Raw genomic sequence first — 22168 nt, forward strand, 5'->3', positions numbered from 1 at the left:
CCGTCGTAGTATGCGGTTTTCTCCATTGTTGAGAAAGAGTGAGAGAGGGGTAGAGATACCTCCACGCAGTCAGGATTTACAGTATGTGGCTTTACCTTACAAGGTAGAGATAGAGCCTGGCTACGGCTCGGTGTGTTTATATGACCTAGGCGAATGAAGCCGCCTGTGGCACATCACCTCGCATGCACGGCCCAGAAACATGAGCTGCCAGTGACGAATGACGAGATCCCAGCTATCAAGACCAACACTAAGTCATTTATAATAACATAGGCTATAATATTTAAGATGTAGCCAATATGAAGGCTAAATAAGGATACAATATTAATAATACAAATCGTAACGCCACAACCAATTGAAAATATTTGTAAATTGCTTCCGCTATATGGTTAAAACGCGCGAAATTAATTAATGAAACTCGCTGTAGATTCGTGAATAACGGTATAATTATGTAGACACCCAAGCGCTCCATATAGCTTACGAAGAGGGAAGCTCTCTTTAACCATTGCCAATTGAGTGTGGCACCCATTTGGGGGATGCACTGCCACCAGTTCGTCTCAGAACGCTCACCAAAAATATTTATCAGAGAGGAGAGGTTTTGCGCCAATAAACAAGGAGATGATAGAGTGCCATAAAGGAACATGGGATTTTTTGTGACCACAAAGAGTCCAGGACACTTGTTTAGCATTCTATCCAAAAGACAGCACCATACTCAGGACATTGTGCCGGATATGGTGGCACATTGATATATATATCAGTCCTCGATATAATTTATAACCCATCCCTGACATTGAATGTGCTTGCAATCCCAGGGATGTGGGCTTTTATTATCTTAATACTGTAAGTGGTACTTGATAAGGAGGTCCGCTTAATTACTTAAATGTGCATTTAAAACTATTTTATTACGTTCCTTTTTTAAAGATATATTTTAATAACGGTAGACCCGAATGGAATCCATCCTGCAGCGGTATATGGGCACCAATGTGCAGAGGGGGATGCAGCTTAGGTTGCTGGACCACCGTAGGCAACCACCTATCAACAGGCTGTCCCTATTGTGTGTGTCTATACGCGCTGTGATGTGCAACAGGTTGCATAGGCCCTAGAGGGTGCAAGTCGTGTCCATTTATCTTTATGATTGATGACGAAGATGGGTGTGGTTTTCTCTTCCAGGTGGCAAATTCGGGCTTCTGAAGAAGAAAATAGCCTTCGGCTACTCTGGGATCAGCGCCTTTGTCCTTGGTGGGTAATGACGCTAAAACCGTAATACGTTTGCCTAAGTTTGCGCGCATTATGCGTTTAAGTCCAAAGTTACATTGTTTCAATCGTTATGAAACACTTTCTGAGATCAGAATGTATCCAAAGTCCCTGCGTGTCCACAGCAGTCAACCTATGCTAATGCGAAACACAGTCACCTACTTTAAGTCTCTGCACTGACAGGTGCCACAGCCAATTATGTTCGTCTTTTCAATAGTGGGCGGGTCTTATAAGTCCCTGTATCCAATAACGATGTATATTTCGGCATCGGGGTTTATTTTTTTCTTCACTAAAGCAAAGTTTTGCTTCTGTCGGGAGCGGCGTTCAAGGAACTGCCTACTTATCGCTCCAGCTTGGTGGGAGGAAAAAATTGATAGAAAAAGAAAGACAGAAGGCGAGGGGGTTGTGTGAGTTTAGCGGATAGAGAGAGAGAGAGCGTGCAAGAGACAGACAGAGGGAGGGAGGGAAAGAGAGTGAGCAGCAAGAAAGATACTGTGAAGCCGGGGGACCGTTAATTTTATCCATACGGTCTTGATCGTGCGAGAGTACGGGAGACGGTAACAAATAGCTGCAACATCATCTCCGGTCCACCGCCTCAGTAGTTTACCGGGGTAATAAAGGAGTGCGAGGGAGTATAATCCATGCCTAATTTCGACATGGACCCGTATGACGGAGATGAAAACAATTATATGCACCAGGAAGATGACTGGGACCGAGATATGCTGTTGGACCCCGCGTGGGAGAAACAACAGAGAAAGGTGAATACATTTTACCATTTGATCTGCCTCCGTCTTTTTTGGTGCGTAAAGGTGTTTCACTGCTTAGAGCCTAAATACCGCTGAATGCAGCCAGGAGTGGAGGGAAGACATATGACCGCACAGCAGGCAACCTGTAGGCTACTTTGAAATTGATACCGCTCGTTGAATGTTGGGAACTGGGGAGATTGTTGTCCAACATATGGGCTGTGACAATAAAACATACACTTTTGCTCTTTGACACTAGATGTTTATTTTTTGTAGTTTTGACTACACTTATTTACCCAGACTGAAGTGTCGTATTGCATATTCACAAAAAAAAAACGTATTTTATAATTATTCCAGGCTCAGTGAAATTACGGATTCAGGCTTGTCTGTCCTCATGCGTAAAAGCAGCCGCCTGAGGAGCATAGTTTCAGTAGCACCGACGAATGGTCTAATCTCCACTACACCCACCCATCCCCCCTACAAAAAACTATTAATACTGGAAATAGTCCGCCCACCTCACAGAGCAACAGATGTCTGACATGCGCTCCTACAATATAGTGCTGTCTCATGGCCCCTCTCTTCCAGTGTTCTCCCCTCCATAGGCTTTTCCGGTCCAACCTAGCTCCAGGGATGTGAGCTGTGTTATTGCTCTGTATGTTGACGCAGGCCAACTTTGTCATATAGTTAGAAGAACACAGGCATTTTCTGTTGTGGTCGAAGAAGGTTTGGTTTAGACACCAAGCTACATTGCCGGAGTAGCCTATAGCTGGCCGTTCTGAAATAGACTGAGTAGCAGTGTAGTCATTCAGGCAGTGGTATTTCGAGAATGGGTGAAACATTTCTTGCCCGCGCTTGCTTTCCCTCTCTCTTATACACTTTTCCTTTTTGCTTTGGAAAAAAAAAAAAAAAACTAGGGAAGAAAAATTCGGTGGAATCTGAGTAAGCGTTGTGGTTAGGGTTGGGCTTGGATAGGATCGAGCGTGCCCTAAAATGGTAATAATCAGCCCCCTTCGCTTGAAGCAGCAGCAGTTGGAAAAACTTTTCCCTGCCGTTTCTTTTCCGCTGCTTTGAAATATTCGTCTTCTAGTTTCCTGAATTATTTCGTCATTGCCGGAGTACTACCGGCAAGAGAGATTCAAAAACCATATCACCGGGGCGTCTATGCAAGGTCAGGGGTCGCACGTAAATAATCTCAGGTGCTGGGAGGGAATAACTAGCTGGATCACACATGCCTGCCGGCTTGCCTCAAGAAACCATCCTAAGGCATTGTGCACAGCCTCATAGTTGCCATAGCAGCCTACTAACATGGAAGTTAGGATTTTATTAGAATCCCCATTAACTTCTGCAAAGAACAGCAGCTACTCGTCCTCACATGAATGAGAATCCTCTGACTAATTTGTCAACCCGTCCTATGTATCTAACAGTTTGTTGAGATCTAAGAATGAGGTCATCATATAAACCTCAAGATTTTCAAATGACCAGGGCCATGTTCTTAGTTTAGCTGCAGTCAGTGGCGTTTACATTAGCTGGAGTCTAAACCAAACAAGGAAATAGCAAATATAGATGGGAGGCATTATAAATATGCAATGCACATATTATGGAATTATATCCACATGTTATAGCAGTGCAGACCCAGGAAGGATGGGCCACCCAAGAGATTATGTACAGTGGAAAGAAGCAGTGTTGAACGAACGATGTTTCAGAAGACCAATTCTTCTGAAAGTCATCTCACACAACGGCAGACACATCAACAGAGGGTAGAGTGAAGCTTTAGCAGAGGTGTGGTTTTTTGGGGGGGAGACCATCTTGGTGGCCCCACTGTTGTGCAGGTGGGCGTCGCACCATTGTTTCCTGTGTTGACACCAAGATCCAGATAACTGGGCTATTGTGTGGAGCTCTGACTAGACAACAAACACTAATTATGGGATGGGAGGCACTTCTAAAGGTCTGGTGTGCCTTTGTCTTCCACCCCCAGGGATCGCGTGTTTCACTGACATGCACACGGAGATACTACTTGTTCGCTACTTGTTGATGTTTTTTGTATGGGTTTGATTACACGTTCCTTTAGCCTTCTGTGTAGTCTGAGTCCAAAAAGAGGCCACCGGCTCTGGTCAAAAGAAGTGCCCCAAAGTGGAACCCTGAGTTTCATTTGGGATGCGCTCATAATGACAATGACGTCTTGCTTCTCTGAAAGAACTCCAGATTTTTCCTGTTGCTTCTCTGAAAGAACTCCAGATTTGTCCTGTCATTTCTCTGAAAGAACTGATTTTTCCTGTCATTTCTCTGAAAGAACTCCTGATGTGTCTCCTACAGGAGTTGCTTCTCTTAGGATAATCATGTTGTGCTCAAAAAATTTCCTCAGCATGTCTTAACTTGACTGTCCGCTATAAAGGCTCTCCTTATCTGGGGAATTTGAGTGTCTCTTCTCAGTCAGGTGTGTCTGGGAAAACAAGCCCCGGGTAGGCAGTGTTGCAAAATAACTTTCTCGAAATAACAAGGATTTCCAGAAATCCTGGTTGGAAAAGTGTCTAGAATTTCCAAATGGGAATACTCAATAAACTTTTGAATGAATGTATATAACAATGGGGATCCAAATAAACAACTACATCTATGAGTGCTCTAATCAGGATTTTTGAAAAAACTGGGAAATTGGGCAGTCACCAAAAATGTTTTTCCTAAGGCTTTACTGAGTGCGCAGCTCGGTCTTCCTGAATGAGATTGTAATGTATGGGTTGGTGCTTGTGTATTCTTTGCACTGGGTTTTTGGGACAGAATCCCTCCCTCTCCCTCAGTCTCCATCTGTTTCTCTTCCTTTCTATCTCTGTGTATTTCTATCTACGGATTGATAATCTGATCACCAACAACAGGCTTCCTGTGCTGCTGTAGCCAGAACCCAGAGGAGTAGATATTGTGACTGTAGGCTCTGTATGCCTGGTTGACTGACTGGTTCAAGCGAGTGAGTGTGAATGGCGTGCTGGCAGGTTAACTGATCGAATGACTGACTGGCTAACTGGGTGACTGGCTGACTAGCAGGTTAACTGAACGACTGACTGATTGGCTGAGAGTCTGAATGGTTGACTGACTGTGTGGCTGGGTGCATAGGGCTAATTTGTCCAGGCTTGTCCTTATAAGGAATCGACTGAGCTGTTGTACCTTCAGTTTGCCCCCGCTGCCTGTCTGTAAGCCCCGCCCTCCACTTCCATACCAGAGACAGGACACTCCCCCTGCAGCTGTGGAGCCTCCCACATTCCCCAGCCCAGCCCCTCTTCAGTGCACCAAGAGAGGATAAGATTTTAATTGATTCCACGAGCCATTCAATTCGGGGATGAATGATTGTCCACTGCATTCCGTTCATGACTGTCTCAGGCTGGAAGAAAGAGCAAGGCCAGCTCTCTGGCTGGGCTGAAGGTCGGTAGCTGTAACAGCCTCCCCTGGCCGATATTACAACTCCGCTCCGGTCACCGTAAAAAGAAAGACTCTGAGCACGTTTAGACTAGGACAATTGACCCGATGACCAGTTCATTCACATGACATTCAGTTACTATGTGAGTACTATTTCCTGTTCCCACCGTGTAACTAGATAATCCTGCTGGATCGGAGGTATGCACTAGGGCTCAAAACATGCGTGTGCAAGTCTTTGTCCTCCTGTCCGGGAACGTGTATGAACTCACCATGTTGGTTGCCTGGTAACTAACATGGCGCTTCATCAACAAATGCTGTTGTTGGTGATGGTAGAATTTCTGAGGTGCCAGTGTCCGATTTTATTTAGTTGCTTCCCAATTAACAATTATTATTTGATTATGTTAATAAATGGAGCAGGTCCCGCCATCAAATGTCACCGCTCGTTCCACTCCAATACACATTGAGCAAGACATCTTTAGGTATCAGTAGCAGTTGGGGGCATCAGTCAGAAAAGTGCACCATGTAAAAACGGTAAGGTAATGCACAAATAAAGATTTTCACCAGTAGTTATTATTTTTTCTCCTGTACTGGTGTGTTCGGTACGGCTGGTCCTGTGTTGGTGTGTTCGGTACGGCTGGTCCTGTGTTGGTGTGTTCGGTACGGCTGGTCCTGTGTTGGTGTGTTCGGTACGGCTGGTCCTGTGTTGGTGTGTTCGGTACGGCTGGTCCTGTCTGTCTTAGAGACTTCCTTTGCTGATCCAGTCCATCCTGAGTTACCTAGCTGTTATGGAGCACCTCTCTGCAAAAACACTGAAGTTGTTATTGCCAATCTGCTCTGGATTTGGCCAACTTTCTGTCTGACCGTAGCGCCGTGGCACTAGATAGCATAAAGAGAAGTGTTCTATCATGTTTCGGTTGACTCACGAGGAGCAGCAGTAGAGCTTGTATCTAGTTCGTGTTACTTTCAGTCAGTCATCCAGCTTGCCAGCCAGTCAGTCATTCTGTCATCTAGCCAGTGAATTCTGAGTGCAGTCGCCTACATTTGTGCTTCTCAAACCTCTTCACTTGGTCCCCCAGATATCTGTGTTGTTGTAGACCTGATCTCGCTGCCTGATTTCACCTGTTGACGACTTGAGTCAGATGTGTGTCCTCTAATATATTCAGTACATGTAATATATCCAATAGACCCCCTAGGGAAGATGGAAATGGATGTGAGGAGGAATGTGATGATGGACGTGAAGGTAGATGTGATGATGGATGTGATTGTGGACGTTGTAGTAGATGAGGTGGTTGTGGGGGTGGTGGACGTGATGGTGGGGGGGTGGGTGGATGGGGATGGTGGTTGTTGGTGGTGGATGTGATGGTGGGGGGGGTGGAGGTGATTGTGATGGTGGGGGTGGATGGGGATGGTGGGGGGGTGGAGGTGATGGTGGTGGATGGGGATGGTGGTAGTGGGGGTGGTGGACGTGATGGTGGGGGTGGTGCAGGTGATGGTGGAGGGGTGGATGCTGGTAGTGGGGGTGGATGGGGATGGTGGAGGTGATGGTGGACGTGATGGTGGTAGTGGGGGGGGGGGGGGTGGAGGTGATGGTGGTAATGCACTGTTGAACTAAATCATTGGAATTGCAGAGACCTCATGGAGCCAGACATTGGACACATCCACTCACACACATCCACTCACACACATCCACTCACACACATCCACTCACACACATCCAGTCACTAACACAGACACACTAGGGGGTGGGTATTGGGAAAGACCTTGCGATATGATATATATCATGATACACGTTACGATTCAATGCATCACGATATCTCAACTGAATTACGATACTTTCTGAAATGCAAAAGAAAACCTTAAATAATATGAACCACTGAGTTAGAAATGTCTTAGAACTTCTAAATTGAATATTAAGAAGTGACAATCAGGACAGTTTAACCAGTCAACACAAAGACTTCAGCAGGGTACAATTCTGAAAAGTACATACTTAGCGAAACCTCAAGTGACTTCATATCATTATTTTAATAAATTAAAGTAACTTAAGGGAAGCAGTGTGTAATTTTGGAAACTTCAAGCTATGCGGAATTGTAACTGGTAATGAAGTAAAACAGAAGTGTCAAGGAATTGTATTCATTACATTTAACTGTCATCACTTCCGCATACGCGATGATGTGATCATGAAATAGGCAGTTTATATTTATTTTTATTACATTTATTTGAGTTATCCAATGTTTTATACTTATTGGCCACGGGTCTGGATACTTTGACAAAGCGCTGTATAAATGTGTGTGCTGTTGTCCAACCCTTTTTGAAAAGCCTATATTCCTGACCCCCACCCCACAGGATGTGAACCCTGACCCCCACCCCACAGGATGTGAACCCTGACCCCCACCCCACAGGATGTGAACCCTGACCCCCACCCCGCAGGATGTGAACCCTGACCCCCACCCCGCAGGATGTGAACCCTGACCCCCACCCCGCAGGATGTGAACCCTGACCCCCACCCCGCAGGATGTGAACCCTGACCCCCACCCCGCAGGATGTGAACCCTGACCCCCACCCCGCAGGATGTGAACCCTGACCCCCACCCCGCAGGATGTGAACCCTGACCCCCACCCCGCAGGATGTGAACCCTGACCCCCACCCCGCAGGATGTGAACCCTGACCCCCACCCCGCAGGATGTGAACCCTGACCCCCCACCCCACAGGATGTGAACCCTGACCCCCCACCCCACAGGATGTGAACCCTAGTTATGTGTTGGATGAAGAATTCCTTTCCCACAAGGCTGGGGTTAAATCATATAAGTCTGAGCTACGGTGGGATTCCAGCGCCGGCCAGTCACTCCCTTCTGTTTTAACTGGATCCACTTGATTTCTGTTGAAATACTATGCTTAGATTTGTTTGTCCGCCAGTATAAGACAAATTCCCTCAGTACAGTATAGTTCAGTATTGTGTATGGTACTGCGGAAAATAATAGCAACCAAAATCACAAAATAGATGCAAATAAGGGCAACAAACACGCTCAGGTGCTGCGTAGTTACAAAACGTCTGTAAGGTATGTCCAGATATGGCCCTGGGGAAATGACTGAGCAGATTATTTGCATGAGTGTCCCTGTAACATCACAGAACTCTAGTTAAGATGCCAGGAACTCACTGGTCATCTGGCAATTCAAGCAAATGCCTGATGGACAGATTAATGTTTAGCTTGTTGCGCCTGTCTAAATGGTTTTCTTGTTAAGTATTTGAAGTATCTGGCTAATAATGTGCTTTAAGGGAGAAAATGGCCCAGTGTCTTCAAAATGCCAATTTCTAGGCACAGTCTGCCCCTTGTTATTTAACCACATTCTTTATACACTCACTGTGCAGTTATAACTTAATAAGGAAGAAATGGCTTTCTGCTTTCCACCACTCAAAAATGCCCAAGAGGCAGGGATTACATCTTATGACTACAAAGAAACTCTTTCCAGACCAGACAATGAAAAACAAGTGTTTTGGCGAGGTGGTCTGGCTTTGGTAGTAGTTACCGCTACAGTACACACAGAAGACTGGAGGAGGCGGGGGGGGGGGGGGGGGGGGGGGTGCAGGGAGATGGAGGAGAGAAGAAGGGGGAGGATGAGAGGAGACGAGCTTAGACATTAGATCACTGCTTTATATCTAAGGAGGTGTGTGTGTGTGTGTGACCCCATCACTCAGCCTAAACGAGGCAAGGGCGAGGCAGCGTGACCGGGCCGGGTCAGTTGGAGTAAAGAGTTCTTCTCAGATTTACAGCTGGACTGTATCTACACTGCCCCCCCCCCCCCCCCACGCACACGCATACACCCAGAATCTTAACCCTGTGTACTAATAGTAAAGGAGCATGGGCCACTGGGCCTGTCAAGTTGACACTGCAAAACTGAGCGTGTGTGAATAAGGTGCTGAATCACTTGTGGTAAGACATAGACAGACAGACCTTCAGACACAGACAGACAGCCTGACAGACAGATATTGACACAGACAGACAGAAATTGACATTGATCACATGTAGTGTTTTGGGATTTCCCTATAACAGGTCGCTCCATATAGTGACCTGCTAGGAGTCTGGGACCTGCTAGGACTCTGGGACCTGCTAGGACTCTGGCCATATTGCCCACTACTGTCACCCCCTGTTACATTTGTCCATCCTAGTAGAGGATGGTATCACAGGCTAAGTGGTCCCTCTCACTCTCTCAGTTCACAGCAAGCAGAACATTTGAAAAGCCCCAAATATCCAAGTAATAAACATTTTAGTTTTTCTCTCACTCTGTAACCCCATTTCCTCTCTCTTGCCGTATACTAGGACATTAATCGTGTGTGTGTGTGTGTTTTTAATCGGCACATTGATTGTCGGTTCCACTAGCAGTGTGTCAGTGGGGTCTGAATTGAGTTCACCCGGCCTCAGGCTTCTGATAACTTTCCCCTGGATGGACGGCCTTGTGCTTATCGACGCGCACGCCAACTCTATATTACCACTACCCCAGTCAATTAAACAGTTCCTGTGCTGATGGTATAACCCGGGAGTTCAGCAACACGGGGATATCTGCGCTGCATGACAGTCCTTCACCATGCCACCCGAACCAGCCTCTCACCGTTTAGCATCACCAAGATGCTAAACGGTTTTACAACGTTCCACGCAATTAGCCAGGTGGTTCGGCAGTGCTGATTGGCTGACAGCTGTGGTGCGTTATATCATATGCCACGGGTGTGACAACACATCCATTTTTACTCTTCTTATGAACTTGCTATCCAGTTTGTAATAGTGATAAGGTTTGTGGTACGTTGCCAATACTCCCAGGAGAAGGGCTGAATCCAGGCGCTGAGGTTGCCTCAGAGCATTACCACTTCCGCTCATGTCCAAACCAGTACAAAGGGAATACGTCACTGTGGTCCAAAGTAGTGCACGATGAAGGGGCGCGGTCCCAACTAGTGCACACTGTGTAGGGAAAAGGGCGCTAAAGGGCGCAGTATGAAGACACGTACCGCTGTCAGCTGTGGTTTCTGCACTTCTGGTCAGGGCTATAGAAAAGTGTGTGTGTGTGTGTGTGTGTGTGTGTGTGTGAGAGAGAGGGCTGCACCACTGCAGTGTTATTGTGTAGAGTGGACTGGCTGACGGGGCGGTGTGTGAAGGACTGGCCGGTTCTCCTCTGCTGAAGTCGACGCGGTACAGTCGCTGTGGTTCCTGGGCTTAGAGTGTCACCCACTCTCCAAGCCTTCTCTATCTCCATACCCCCCCCCGCTAGAGCTGACTCCTGTTGCTATGCTACTCGGCTGAGCGAGTAAATTGCCAGGGGGACTGATAAAGCTTTAGATATTCAAGGCTCTGACCAACTGTATCTAACAACCCGCCTGTCCGTAGGCAAGGGTCATAGGTCAGACAGCAGATGTGGTTGATGTAGCAACATGCCCAGACCTGAGGAGGAATTGTTGAACCTTTTGTTGTTACAAAGACCTGTTTGCATTTGAGACTTTTCACTTCTCTGGTTTTTCCAAGTGAAAATTCCACCTGACTTTCAGTTCTCAACATGGTGTTCGAACTGAAATTAGGTTTGCGATGAGTGAAACTGATGTGAGTCAATTCTCAACATCTGACTGTAGAGAGACGTGGTTTACATTATGTGTAACTGATGTGGGTCATGTGTGGAATCCCCTTTCCCCCTGGAGACCAGTCCCACCGCAACAATTGTGGGACTTATTTACAGAACCTCACATTCGAGGATAAATGGCCAGCTACGGGGTGCTTGTTTGTGTCCCCTTGTACCTTTGTGAAACTTTTTTTTGCCGTCACACATCCTGACTCAGTAGACAGATTTCGGTATTCAAGAAAGCAAGTTTATTTACAGTATCTCACAAAAGTGAGTACGCCACTCACATTTTTGTAAATATTTGATTCTATCTTTTCATGTGACAACACTGAAGAAATTACACTTTGCTACAGTGTAAAGTAGTGAGTGTACAGCTTGTGTAAAAGTGTAAATCTGCTGTCCCCTCAAAATAACTCAACACCCAGCCATTCATGTCTAAACCGCTGGCAACAAAAGTGAGTACACCCCTAAGTGAAAATGTCCAGATCAGACCATGAAAAGATATACTCAAATATTTACAGAAATGTGAGGGGTGTACTCACTTCTGTGAGATACTGTGTATAGCGCAATTCATACATTGAAGCAATTCAATGTGCTTTACAATGAAATGAAAGATCTAAAAATGCAATGGAATAAAACAGTCTTCTTATGATGATTTCTGTTCCTGTTTGTGTGTACCCACCCCCATGTTCAAATATTTACTCGTCAGTAATTATTATTTACAAAAATAACAATAGCTGCAGCAAAGCAGTGGTTATAAACGACTTCGTCGCGTCAACATCTCTGGCACGGTCAGGTACCACTCAGGGCCAGATTGTGGAGGTTTGCCAACCGCTGTGGACCAGCTCACTCCTCTGCCTCTCTCACTCCTCTGCCTCTCTCAACACTCTGCCTCTCTCAACACTCTGCCTCTCTCAACACTCTGCCTCTCTCAACACTCTGCCTCTCTCAACACTCTGCCTCTCTCAACACTCTGCCTCTCTCAACACTCTTTCTTCAGAACTGGCTGCAGCTAGGGGACATCATTTCAGAAAGGTTCATGGTTACAGTGATGTAACATCAGATTAAATGCATTTTCAAGCTTCTTTGTCTATTCACTACACAACTGATAGGGGAGAGCTGCATGTTGTCAACGAGCTTTGAGCTTTTTGATGTCATCGTTTGCATGTTCAGCATCGCAGTCAAATTCTGTGTCAATCTTTACTTTGTAGCCATATCCAAGTGCAATTTCAATTTCAACTGTCCTAAATGGTTAATGAGCTGTTCTGAAATTATGCCAAATAGCTAGTCAGGTTTAAAATATTATGGAGGATATTTTCAGTAACACTAATGTCTAAATCTGTGGTATTCAACTCCATTTTTTCTTTGCACCCCCACAATCAGGGACTTGTTTAGACCTGGGACACCAGGTGGGTGTAATTAATGATGAGGTAGAACAGGAGACCAGCAGACTCCGGCCCCTCGCAGGGTAAGAGTTGAATACTCCTGGTCTAAATTCTTGATGCTTTTGACACACTCGGGGCATGTTTTGTCCAGTTCAAAGGGTCAGAGATAAAGGCCTGTTAAGCGCACGTCATCCACCTCACAATCGGAGTTTAAAGTGGCAGTCAGCACTTTGACTGTTTCACCATAAAAATGTTTGTTTAAAACCCTGCACTCTCTAGTTCCATGAAGCAAGTTTACCTAGTAGCCTAGCCAAAATCTAGAAATCACGGAATTATTGCGTAAAGTTATGCCAATAACTATTGATGTCCTCCATGTTCTTTTGGTTTAAACCTTGTGTCCAGCAGGTGGAGGCCCAAACCTAGCCCCCCTAGCATCCACGATCGCTATTGCACCAGTATGTCTCACATCTTTCTACATTTGTAAATGATACTTAAACTTTTGCATATATCCTACTGATGTGTGCATATGGCTGCGCATAATGTAAACCAAAAAAAGTTAATAAACATCTTGAGCAAAACAATGTTGTTAAACATCCAATTAACCATTAGCTGGCTAGTTGTTAAACCCCAATTGACATTTAGCCAGCTAGCTTTAAAATGTTTACTGACCTTTAGTTCCCCTAGCTGTAAGAGGTTATCTGACCTTTTAGCTTGAAGCTGGGAAAGGGATAGGAGACATGATCCAGCTACACTGTCTCCATCCTACAGCTAAGGCCAGAGGGCTTACCAATCCCAAAAGATCCTCTGTTACCTATGTTGAGGACATCTTTTGACAGATGAGTCAACATTAATCTTGAGTGCTCTCACAGGTGTTAGGGTCTTGGGAATTTCTGAAACGGGCAAGGGGATAATTGGCCAAAGACTCCGGGTTCTAGTTCTGATTGTCTTTAGATGGTACAGTACGGACCCAGAACTAAATCAGGTGTTTAACCAACTACACAACACTTTTGTTCTTTTACTCAGACACACACACATGTAACGACATACTCGCACACAAACATGCGCAGGTATTTGCATTGGATTTGTGTGTGAGATGGACCGATAAGAGCATACTGCAGTAAAATTTTTCTTTGTGGGTGTGTGCGTGTGTATGATCTAACTTCTTTTGTAGTAATATTGGTTTGATTCCGAGAGTGAATATACTGTATATAGTGTAAATGTTTGTAGAGCGAGTGAGATTTGTGTTTGTAATCTTTATACACACTCCTGACTGTGAGAAATAATAGGAGGAGAGCTTTATCCTATTGAGGTGCAAGGATTTTTGCACTGCTAGCTAGCCTCTATAACACACACACATACCATTCTCACCCAACAGCCAGCCTGTTTGTCTGTAGGTTTGGTTTTCAGGCGCTTTCGGTGGTTGCCATAACAACCCTCCAGCATTAGCCAGCATTCTGCGGCGTGAGGGAAGGAAGCAGCTACTGGATTTTGTTGCTGGTGTTGTGTGTGTGTGTGTGTCTATATTAACTATACTCATGGGGACCAAATGTCCCCATGAGTATAGTAAAACCAGAAATAATTTGACTCATGGGGATTTGCCGGTCCCCATGAGGCAAAAGTCAATTTCCGGCTCAGGGTTTAGGGTCAAACTTACAATTCATTTTAGAGTTAGAATTGGGGTTTCTTTAAGGTCCAGGCGTTAAGTTTAGGGTAAAGGTTAGGCATTACATCTTGGTAAAGTTTTGGCATAAATGTTACTTTATTGAGGTTAGGGTTAGGTTTAGTTTAGGGTTAGGTTTAGGGTTAAGATAAGGGCAAGGAAGCATGCAATTTCTATTTTCTGGTCCCTGTGAGGATAGCCATACAAACCTGTGTGTGTGTGTGTCGTTGTTGTTGCACAAACTGAACCAAGGACACCGCTATTCTGGGTCCATCACTGATAACACCCACTACATGTTTTATTTATTCACTACTTTCCTGTGTTACACTTAAGGCCTCACAGGTGGCACAGCAATCTTAGTTAGTCTTTCGAAGCGTACAGCTAACCGCTGCAGTCAAGCCTTGATGCTTGCTGTCTGGCTGTCATGCAAATTGACCGGCATCACGTGGGGGCGAGGCGAGGCACCACCGGCAGTGATTTGGTGCTGTCAAGAGGCTGCTTCGGGCAGCACGGGCAACTTGGACAAATTTGACTGATGTCGTCAGGTGAATGAGAGTGACATCCTGGTTCGAAGAGCAGTGTGGGGGGAAAGGAGGATGTCTTGGCATGGATTCCAGAGAGGAATGCTTGTTGCAATATTCAAATGTCTCATTAATTTGGAGTTGTTTGTTAGATGTCACAACATTTGGGAATGGAGAAAGAAGAGTTAAAAATGGGGCGTAGAAGCACATCCGCAACTAATCACTAAACCAATCCACGTAATTCTTAACTCAATGTGCTGGCAGCCACAGCAGAGCAGACAATTCATTGCGTTAGCTGTTGTGATGTCACGCACTGTCCCAGGTTTGCATTTTGTTAAATCTTTCCTAATCCAACTAAGTGCATGTGTTTGGGGTTCCCTGGGGTTCTCTGTAATGTGTGACACTGCAGTGGCTGTGCTTTCTGAGTGTTGAGCCAAAAGTGGTGTGTGTGTGTGTGTGTGTGTGTGTGTGTGTGTGTGTGTGTGTGTGTGTGTGTGTGTGTGTGTGTGTGTGTGTGTGTGTGTGTGTGTGTGTGTGTGTGTGTGTGTGTGTGTGTGTGTGTGTGTGTGTGTGTGTGTGTGTGTGTGTGTGTGTGTGTGTGTGTGTGTGTGCTGAAGCAGCAGGAAGAGGGCTGTATGAGTGATGTAATGGTGTTGCTGACTGGACACTTTATAAACTTAGACTAGTGTCCCAAATTGCAGCCTATTCCCAATGTAGTGCACTAATAGGGAAACCCATAGGCTTCTGGTTAGAGGTAGGGCTCAGTGTAGGGATTAGTGTGCTGTAGAGCCGGGTCGATACTGAACATCATATTACATCGACCACTTAAAACATGGCCTTCTGTTGATGTTGTTAATTACGATAAGTAGCCTATACCAAATAAATGTGATTTGTTTGATTTGAAATTGTCTGTGTGTGTGTGTCTGTGTGTGTGTCTGTGTGCGTGTCTGATAGCAGGAAGTATTTGTGTGTTTCACAGAGGTAGCTTTGGGTTGGTGGTTTTTCCTTCAGGTCAGTGTCATTTGTATTGCACATGATGTTTCTGCCTGCAGAAGAGTGTTTGCAGTGCTTTATCTCACCCTCCACTCTCCCCCCCCCCCCCCCCCCCTCGCTCCTTCCTCACTCCCCCCCCCCCCCCCCTCTCTCGCTCCCTCCTCTCTCCTGCCAGCCACCCACTCACTTGCAGGGAAGGAATTTGCATTTCAGTGTAAACATGCAAGTCTGTCTGTGAGGCGGATCGCTGAGTACCTGTACCTTCACCACACACTGGTCTGGTTCTTCAGGGAGGAGAAGGTCGACATTCCCATGATGCCTGGGCACGTTGCGATACGTACTGCCCTCCAGACCGACCGTTCGCGTGACTCCGTTACTTCGATGCCGCAATTGTGTTTCGCCGTTCCAAACGTCTCTCATCGTATCGTTTTTTGCTACTGTGGGGAGGCAGTGGAGAGCACTGGTGTGATTAGTTTTGGTCCGTCATGGGAATAGAAGTGCTGCAAACAAATGTTCCTCTTATTTTAAAAACCTCTCAAACTGACTACAAATAATACTAGGATATTTTATCCTAAAGCATTTCACGAATAAATGAGTATACTCCCCCCCCCCCCCCCCCCCCTCACAACTGTGCCTAGGTATATCAGTGGGGAATATAATTTTATATTTTATAAATATGTGAGTAGAATAATAAAAACCCAGAGGGCTCTTGTAAACAGTAGGGCACTATATGGGGTTAGGGTATAATTGGGGACGCAGCCTCAGGCCTTTTCAGTTCTACATCCAGGCTTGTAGAATACATCGCCTGTTCTGCTGTCTGGACCCCAGGAGGCTGAGGAAACGAACAGAGCCCAAACGGGCCCTACAGGAGTGAATCCAACCTGCCTCTGTCTGGCTGTCGTGCCCTATTCCCTTTCAAGTATGCTATTATTAGCCCGGACCCATACAGCTCTGATCTAATTGAGTGGTCTGTGTAGGGCATATGAGTCCATTTAGGAGGCATGGTTGTTTTTGGAAAGGAAGTGAACTATTCTGTTCACACATGCACTCTAGTGGCGGCTTGAAAAGATGTGTATGACACACACACACACACACACACACACGCGCGCGCGCGCACGCTTTCTCCAGGAAAGAGGTAAATTATTTTATCCTAGCGATCCATCTGGTTTCGTCTGTGGCTTCAAACAGTATTTTAAATGATTTAAAATACTACATCTGTCTTTGATTGGGCTGGCCTATTGCAATGTAACCGAAAGTGAACAGCCCGCCTGTCTAGCATTCCAGAGAGGCTGAAGCAAATGCAAAGCGTTTTTGAAAGATTCCAAGTGCTATTTGAACCCAGGGTTGCCTCTGAGGGACACATTTGGCTTCCTTGTGTAGGGTGGAACTTGCTGGAAGTCTGTTTGAGAAACTGCATCGAATACTACTTTATTTCCCCTGTCAGGCTGTCTCTCGGTACATCTGTCTCCGTCTTCCTGTGCGTGCAGTGTGTCGTGTGTGTGTGTGTGGTTGTGTGTCGCTTACAGACAACATTATGTGTCTGTATCTCTCTTGTCCATTTGGCTGACTGTAACAGGGATGGCCTATAAGTCCTGATATAAACTAATGTCCTAGATAGGGAAGAGTGAGCCTTCCTGGACCTTCTGTGGTGTAGTAGATTGGGCCGTCCATCAACCTTTCTCTTCTCTACTCAGTCCAGCTAACTTAAGGGTGGAATGCCGCAATACGTTATGTGTAGATGATAGGATATCTGGTGTAGAAGGTTGAGATTGCTGAACTAGGGTAGCAGAAACTTGACACACTAGAACTAAGATAGTGTTAAAGAAACAAGACTCTCTTTGATAAGGTAAGAGCATGACGCTTCCCTAACTCCTAGAGAATTTAGAACGCACAACTATTTTAAAAGCAAGCAGTAGCCTGGGCGCTTGGTTAAAGAGGAGGAACCGGGTTAGTCCAGTGGTTCCCAACCTTTTCCATTCACTGTACCACCAGCCGTCAACCGTGCTCTGAAGACTGGCTAGTCTTTGAGATACTGCAAGTTTCCGGTGTCACCAACCAATGTTGAAGATATGGAGTTGGGTTAATGCGTAGCCCCTGGGCTGTGCTGAAAGCTCACGGTCAACAAAACTGTGGGACAGCTGGGGAGGTTAGAGAGCCACGGTTTTAGAATGTTCAACCGTTGGCTTTCGCACTTTTCACATACACAGCAAAGCTCAAAACGTCAAGGCATTCAAATGAACAGAGGATGGATACTGGTGCCACAGTGGTTGGGAGGTGGGCAGTGTTTGTGCGGTGGCTCCCCTGTGGGTGTCGTTCGCAGTAGCCAAGTTTTAATGGGTCGCCGGAGTGTTGCGTCTTTGGTCTCCGGACTACGATTGGGGCTTGAGGCCATAACCGGGCCCACTGGACGGTCCAGTGCACTGCCGGGTCAGGAAAGCGCTGACCACAACACTCGGTTCAGGATGGCAGCACGGCCAGAGCCGGTTTGTTGGGTTCTCTGAGCGTCCGCCAGGAGTGCAGGGCTGGGCAGCGTCAGGAAGGAAGGGATCTGAAGGGTGAAAGTAAAGAGTCCGAGAATGAGGACGACGAGGCTACAGGATGCAGGGGTTTGTTTCCGGGGTCAGGGGGTCAGGGGATTGTCCGTGGGACGTTCTCAGCGTGGCGTCACAACCAAGGATGTGCAGTTTTTGCAGGTATTGCAGATTTGTTTTCACCTTCCCTGCCAAGGGATTTGAACCTTCTGCTCCGGGTCACTAGGCTTTCTGACATCTTGGGAGGCCTCAACTCTGATGTCAAGTAGAACTGTGAAGTAGACATTTTAAATGGACATAGTGGCACTCCTCTGTGGAAGGCAGGTCTATGTTACAAGCTGGTTCATAAAGACCTCTCTGCTGTTCTGCTCTGTTAAGGTCCTGAAGCTCTGCCCTCTCTGCCTCCGGAGATGTGTGTCTGTGTGTGCGCGCCTGCTTGCCTGCCTGCAGTTAGACTCTGTGTGTAATTAACCAAGGCTTTCATAAAGAGTTACACTCAGCAGGGTGCCCCGTGCTAATGCCAGCTCCTGTTAAGTGGAAGGCTGTTGAGAGAGGGGGGAGGGAGGCCGGGAAGGAAAGAAGAGGGATGGAGGGAAAAGGAACCCAGATGTTTCCCATCAGACGGTTATGTTAGTAACGTGCCAGCCATGCCTGGGAATCCTCTGGACCTGCTTCTACTGCCTCTAGAACACACAGACAGGCTTCCTGGTCTGTTCTGCTGTTTTCTAGAACACTGACAGGCTTACTGGTCTGTTCTGCTGTCTTCTAGAACACAGACAGGCTTACCGGTCTGTTCTGCTGTTTTCTAGAACACAGACAGGCTTACTGGTCTGTTCTGCTGTGTATTGCATTCTGTTCCCAACTCTCGTCTGGTCTATAAACCATCCCTCTTCCTCTCCCTAGACATTTACTGCCTGGTGTAACTCCCACCTGAGGAAAGCAGGAACGCAGATCGAGAACATTGAGGAGGACTTCAGAGACGGCCTGAAGCTCATGCTACTCCTGGAGGTCATATCAGGTGCATCTTTCTGTCTGGTGAATCTAAACAACAACATATTACCTTGGTACACTACATATGAACTTGGTACACTACATATGAACTCGGTACACTACATATGACCTCGGTACGCTACATATGACCTTGGTACGCTACATATGACCTCGGTACGCTGCATATGACCTCGGTACGCTGCATATGACCTCGGTACGCTGCATATGACCTCGGTACACTACATATGAACTTGGTACACTACATATGAACTTGGTACACTACATATGAACTCGGTACACTACATATGAACTCGGTACGCTACATATGAACTCGGTACGCTACATATGAACTCGGTACGCTACATATGAACTCGGTACGCTACATATGAACTCGGTACGCTACATATGACCTCGGTACGCTACATATGACCTCGGTACGCTACATATGACCTCGGTACGCTGCATATGACCTCGGTACGCTGCATATGACCTCGGTACGCTGCATATGACCTCGGTACGCTGCATATGACCTCGGTACGCTGCATATGACCTCGGTACGCTGCATATGACCTCGGTACGCTGCATATGACCTCGGTACGCTGCATATGACCTCGGTACGCTGCATATGACCTCGGTACGCTGCATATGACCTCGGTACGCTGCATATGACCTCGGTACGCTGGATATGACCTCGGTACGCTGCATTTGACCTCGGTACGCTGCATTTGACCTCGGTACGCTGCATTTGACCTCGGTACGCTGCATTTGACCTCGGTACGCTGCATTTGACCTCGGTACGCTGCATTTGACCTCGGTACGCTGCATTTGACCTCGGTACGCTGCATTTGACCTCGGTACGCTGCATTTGACCTCGGTACGCTGCATATGACCTCGGTACGCTGCATTTGACCTCGGTACGCTGCATTTGACCTCGGTACGCTGCATTTGACCTCGGTACGCTGCATTTGACCTCGGTACGCTGCATTTGACCTCGGTACGCTGCATTTGACCTCGGTACGCTGCATTTGACCTCGGTACGCTGCATTTGACCTCGGTACGCTGCATTTGACCTCGGTACGCTGCATTTGACCTCGGTACGCTGCATTTGACCTCGGTACGCTGCATTTGACCTCGGTACGCTGCATTTGACCTCGGTACGCTGCATTTGACCTCGGTACGCTGCATATGACCTCGGCACGCTGCATATGACCTCGGCACGCTGCATATTAGCTCATTGAGAACCTTCCATCGGCACGGGTAAGAGGTGAACATGTAGGTAGCCTACTGATAGGAGAAAGCGTCAGTAGGTTTAATCCTTTCTTGGTGTAGCTTCCTGTTCCTCTCTGCCATCATTCTGACCCCCTGACCTCTAACCCTGTCTATTTTCCCTCCAGGGGAGCGCTTGGCCAAACCTGAGCGAGGAAAGATGAGAGTCCACAAGATCTCCAACGTGAACAAAGCGCTCCACTACATCACCAGCAAAGGGGTCAAGCTGGTGTCCATCGGAGCTGAGGGTGAGTTGAAGTTTCCCCGTCCCCGTCTTCTGTCCTCTCCTCACACCCCCCCCCCCCCCGTCCCCGTCTTCTGTCCTCTCCTCACATCCTCTCCCCGTCTTTTATCCCGTCCCTCTCCTACTCTTCTCTTCTTCTCTGTCTGTCTGTCTTTATGTCTGTTTCTATTTCTGTCTGTCTGTCTGTCTCTGTCCTTTCTCTTGTCTCAAGGTAAACCTTATAAGGACCTCTATGTGCTGCTGAACTGTGTCATTTACCCATGTTTCTTTTTCTTCATAGCAGCTCCATTCTCTCTCTGTCTTTCTCTCTCTCTCTCTGTCTTTCCCTGATGCTCTCTTTCCTCGCTCTCTGCCTTTTTACATGTATTTATAGTTTACCTTTATTTTCCCACCCCATGTCCCCATCTCTTTCCTTCTCTTCCTCTCCTGGGGTTAATCCACAGTGAAGCTAGAATAAAAGGGTTTAAACCAGACTTGCATTCCAGACAGATTAGCCGACTGGAATCCCCTCTTGGACGAACGGCCCTGCTGCGCTGGGACCTGTGTGGAAGGAGGGAGTGGGCGGGAGTTCCGTTATGGGGGCGGGTGTTCTGGACACTGTTAGCAACAGGCAGAGTTGCTTGTAGGCTGGGTAACGGAGGGCCCTTTGACATGACAGGCAGTTGGGGCAAGGGGTTGGGGATGAGGACTGGGAGTGGGAGGGGTGGAAGGCCAGAGGGTGTGGACAGTTGGAAGGAGGGGGTGGGGCACGGCACGGCGGGAGTTCATTCAGGGGGCGGGTGACGTGGACACCGTTCAGCTGGGACGTTAGGCTAAATGGCTAGTGGGCAGTAACAGGCGGAGTAGCTGGTAGGCTGAGGGTGACGGAGAGCCGTGCATGACAGGTGGCTAGGGGGCGGGCCTTCAATCAGAAGACATAGTTAGCCTGGGGAGAGGCAGGGACAGCTCATGCATAACAACAGACAGGCAGAGCTGGCTACAAAGAATGCTAACAGGCTAACAGTCAGACTTGTTAGAATGCTAACAGGCTAACAGTCATCCAGGCAAACTAGAATACTGCTGGGCTAACAGTCAGTCAGACTTGTTAGAAGGCTAACAGGCTAACAGTCATCCAGGCAAACTAGAATACTGCTGAGTTAACAGTCAGTCAGACTTGTTAGAAGGCTAACAGTCAGCCAGGGCCAAAGAGTTTTTGTCACTAGACCAAGATAACCCAGAAGCTCTAATTTCCAAGGGATGGGTATTGAGGCCCATTGGCTTAAAGGTGGTGTGCAGAACCTAGGAACAGTGGTGGGCAGAGACGAGTGCGAGCTAGTAAGATCCAGTTGGGTAGTACTGGCACATTCCAGCATGTTTCTGTTAGGAAAAGCGTACTCTGTGAAGTCTGCATGTGTAATACATCAGTTCGCCCTAGACTTCTAAAATCTAAATTTTTTGCAACTTTGGGGGGATTGTTTGTAGCAAGTCCACTGTTTGTAGCATTATTTTCTGGGGACAGAAAGCTATGTTAAAGTTGGATATTCAGTTGGAGGACACAGTCAGCTAGCCTAACTGACAAGTCTCAGCTTGTGGCGGAAGGCATGG

At 46.9% G+C, this 22168-nt stretch overlaps 1 protein-coding gene across 1 annotated transcript in view; it reads left to right on the forward strand.

Annotated features, from left to right (window-relative positions):
* Window positions 1–1536: 1536 nt before the first annotated feature.
* actn1 (actinin, alpha 1) overlaps window positions 1537–22168 on the forward strand; it is a 42145-nt gene continuing 21513 nt past the window's right edge. The window contains 3 exon segments of the mRNA XM_034297570.1: window positions 1537–2009; window positions 18988–19102; window positions 20469–20588. Coding sequence (XP_034153461.1) covers window positions 1893–2009; window positions 18988–19102; window positions 20469–20588 — 352 coding nt within the window. The 5' untranslated portion in view covers window positions 1537–1892.

The sequence above is a fragment of the Esox lucius genome, chromosome 15 (genome assembly GCF_011004845.1).
Source record: "Esox lucius isolate fEsoLuc1 chromosome 15, fEsoLuc1.pri, whole genome shotgun sequence".
Lineage (NCBI taxonomy): Eukaryota > Metazoa > Chordata > Actinopteri > Esociformes > Esocidae > Esox > Esox lucius.